Below are 2,054 nucleotides of genomic sequence, written 5' to 3' on the forward strand. Positions count from 1 at the left end.
CCATAATTTAGGTTGCTAAGTGAGACCTGAGTTTTGTCCCATTTTATGACTTTTCTTGCCACGTTTGTCAAATGAATCTCTGCAGTTGTTAAATTAGCAATTCCTTTGTTAAGTGAATCTCGCTTTCTCATTGCTTGTCAGAAGGTCGCAAAAGGGGAATCACATCACTCCAGGACACTACAACCGCCATAAATATGATCCAGTTGTCATATTTTGATACACAACCATGGGGAAGCTGCAATGGCCATAAATGTTGAAAATGCACCAAAGCCTAAAAGTCACATCCCCCCTTGTGAAATAGCTTAATTAGCACAATAAATTCCAAACCATGATTCCGTTTGACATCTCAAAAGCTGAAGTTCTGCAGAGTCCATAAGATCAAATCTACCTTTTTTCGAAAGACAGAAGAATGGCGGAGAAACAGTCCAGATGACAAACTCTTTGAGGATGGGGCAGTTCTGTCACTCTGCCTTAAATTAATCATTAACCATCATTAATTTAAAAAAAGATATATTTCTAAAAAAGTCAGTTACCTGTTATCTTTCCCCCATTGTAAATCACTTCCGCTCATTTTTAACCCCATTGCTGAATTACTGTATTTTTTGGAGTATAAGACGCACCAAGATTTTGGAGAGGTAAATTTTAAAAAAAGGTTCTGCACTCTGTAGACCTCCCAAATGCTCTGCACATCTTATTTTCTGTGGAAAACGGGGCATGCAGACAATTTGAGAGACCTGCAAACTTCTTGTGGAGAGAGAGCCACAGAGACAGATAACTGGATTCAGGTTCTTTTACACTTATTTCAGATCCAAAAAAGTCACAATGCCTGTCGACATCAGGGACGTGATCCAGCTCCTCTGCCATATTTCTGAAGAGCAAAAAATGAAAGCAGCCTTCAAGCACTCCGGACAAGGTGTCTTGGTGGTGGGAACAATGGCTTTCTTCAGTGGTTTGATGGCAGGCCCGCCTGGTATTGCTGTCAGTAAATTAATGCTTCAGCTATGTGCGTAAGTGCATCCAGGAGCTCCGGATGCACCAAACTCTAGCTTTTAATATGAGGCCGAAGGGGGGGGGGGACATAGCAATAGCACTTAGACTTATATACCCCTTCACAGTGTTTTCCAGCCCTCTCTAAGTGGTTTACACAGTCAGCCTCTTGCCCCCAACAATCTGGATCCTCATTTTACTGACCTCAGAAGGATGGAAGGCTGAGTCAACCTTCAGCCAGTGCAGGCAGCTGGCAGTCCCAGAAGTGGCCTGCAGTACTGCATTCTAACCACTGTGCCACCACGGCCCTTATATATCTATAAATAGATATAAAATAGGACAACACAACTCACAGAGCCCTTATCTGCCTCCAGAACAATGCTGCTCGCCTTTGCAAACAGTCAAGGGATTCTAATCATTCAGTGATGGTTTGCCAGAGAAAGTCGAAAGCTACCTTATCTGTTCTGTTTTTCCAGGAGGTGCCATTGGTGGCTTGCTGGGGGCCTGGATGACCTCCGGACAGTTCAAGCCCATTCCTCAGATTATCCTGGAACTGCCTCCTGTGGAGCAGCCAAGGCTTTACCAAAACGTCTGTGCCATTATTCAGAATCTGGACTGGACCGACGTAGCCCAGCTCACAGCCTTGGTCATGGCCAACGGTGCCCTTCAAGAGAAAGTGCTCGGAGTCCTGACAAGCTACATCACCACTGAACTCAGAGGGGAGATCCAGTATGGAAACTAGACCCAGATGTGTGTTTCATGGGGTTGTGAGTGCCTGTGCTGTTTTAGATTTCTTAAGATCACGGTTTTAATAGGAATAAGAATATTGCAACCGTGCATTTTTCTTTTACCCCGAATAATCTGTTTGGGAAAATGAACAAGGCAAGCTTTGGTTTGCCCATTCTGGTTTTGTTATTTTCTCTTTCATAATTAGTCCCTATTTCAACAGCCAAGGGTGGATCGGTTTGAGCCACGATGTCCACCGTATTTATTTAGAAAAAATCTATTTATGCCACCCTAAAAACTGGATTTGGAGTGCCTTGCTGAGTAAGTACCTCTCCTTCATC

The 2,054-nt window shown here is 43.6% G+C and overlaps 1 protein-coding gene across 1 annotated transcript; it reads left to right on the forward strand.

The window, feature by feature from the left end:
- Positions 1–822: 822 nt before the first annotated feature.
- Positions 823–1,761, forward strand: LOC148042807 (protein C19orf12 homolog). The gene is made up of 2 exons (XM_087728477.1): positions 823–982; positions 1,464–1,761. The coding sequence occupies exons 1-2, from the start codon at positions 823–825 to the stop codon at positions 1,727–1,729; spliced, it is 426 nt and encodes a 141-aa protein (XP_087584603.1). The 3' UTR covers positions 1,730–1,761.
- Positions 1,762–2,054: the final 293 nt, after the last annotated feature.

The sequence above is a fragment of the Thamnophis sirtalis genome, unplaced genomic scaffold, assembly GCF_051295495.1.
Source record: "Thamnophis sirtalis isolate CommonGarterSnake01/CBP01778 unplaced genomic scaffold, rThaSir2_p1.2 scaffold_14, whole genome shotgun sequence".
NCBI lineage: Eukaryota > Metazoa > Chordata > Lepidosauria > Squamata > Natricidae > Thamnophis > Thamnophis sirtalis.

What these genes read in the sequence shown, in the direction of transcription:
- LOC148042807 (XM_087728477.1), top strand. Translation starts at nt 823, where the DNA reads ATGCCTGTCGACATCAGGGACGTGATCCAGCTCCTCTGCCATATTTCT. An exon ending in CCCGCCTGGTATTGCTGTCA is followed by an intron (nt 983 to 1,463) that starts GTAAATTAATGC and finishes CTGTTTTTCCAG; the next exon opens with GAGGTGCCATTGGTGGCTTG.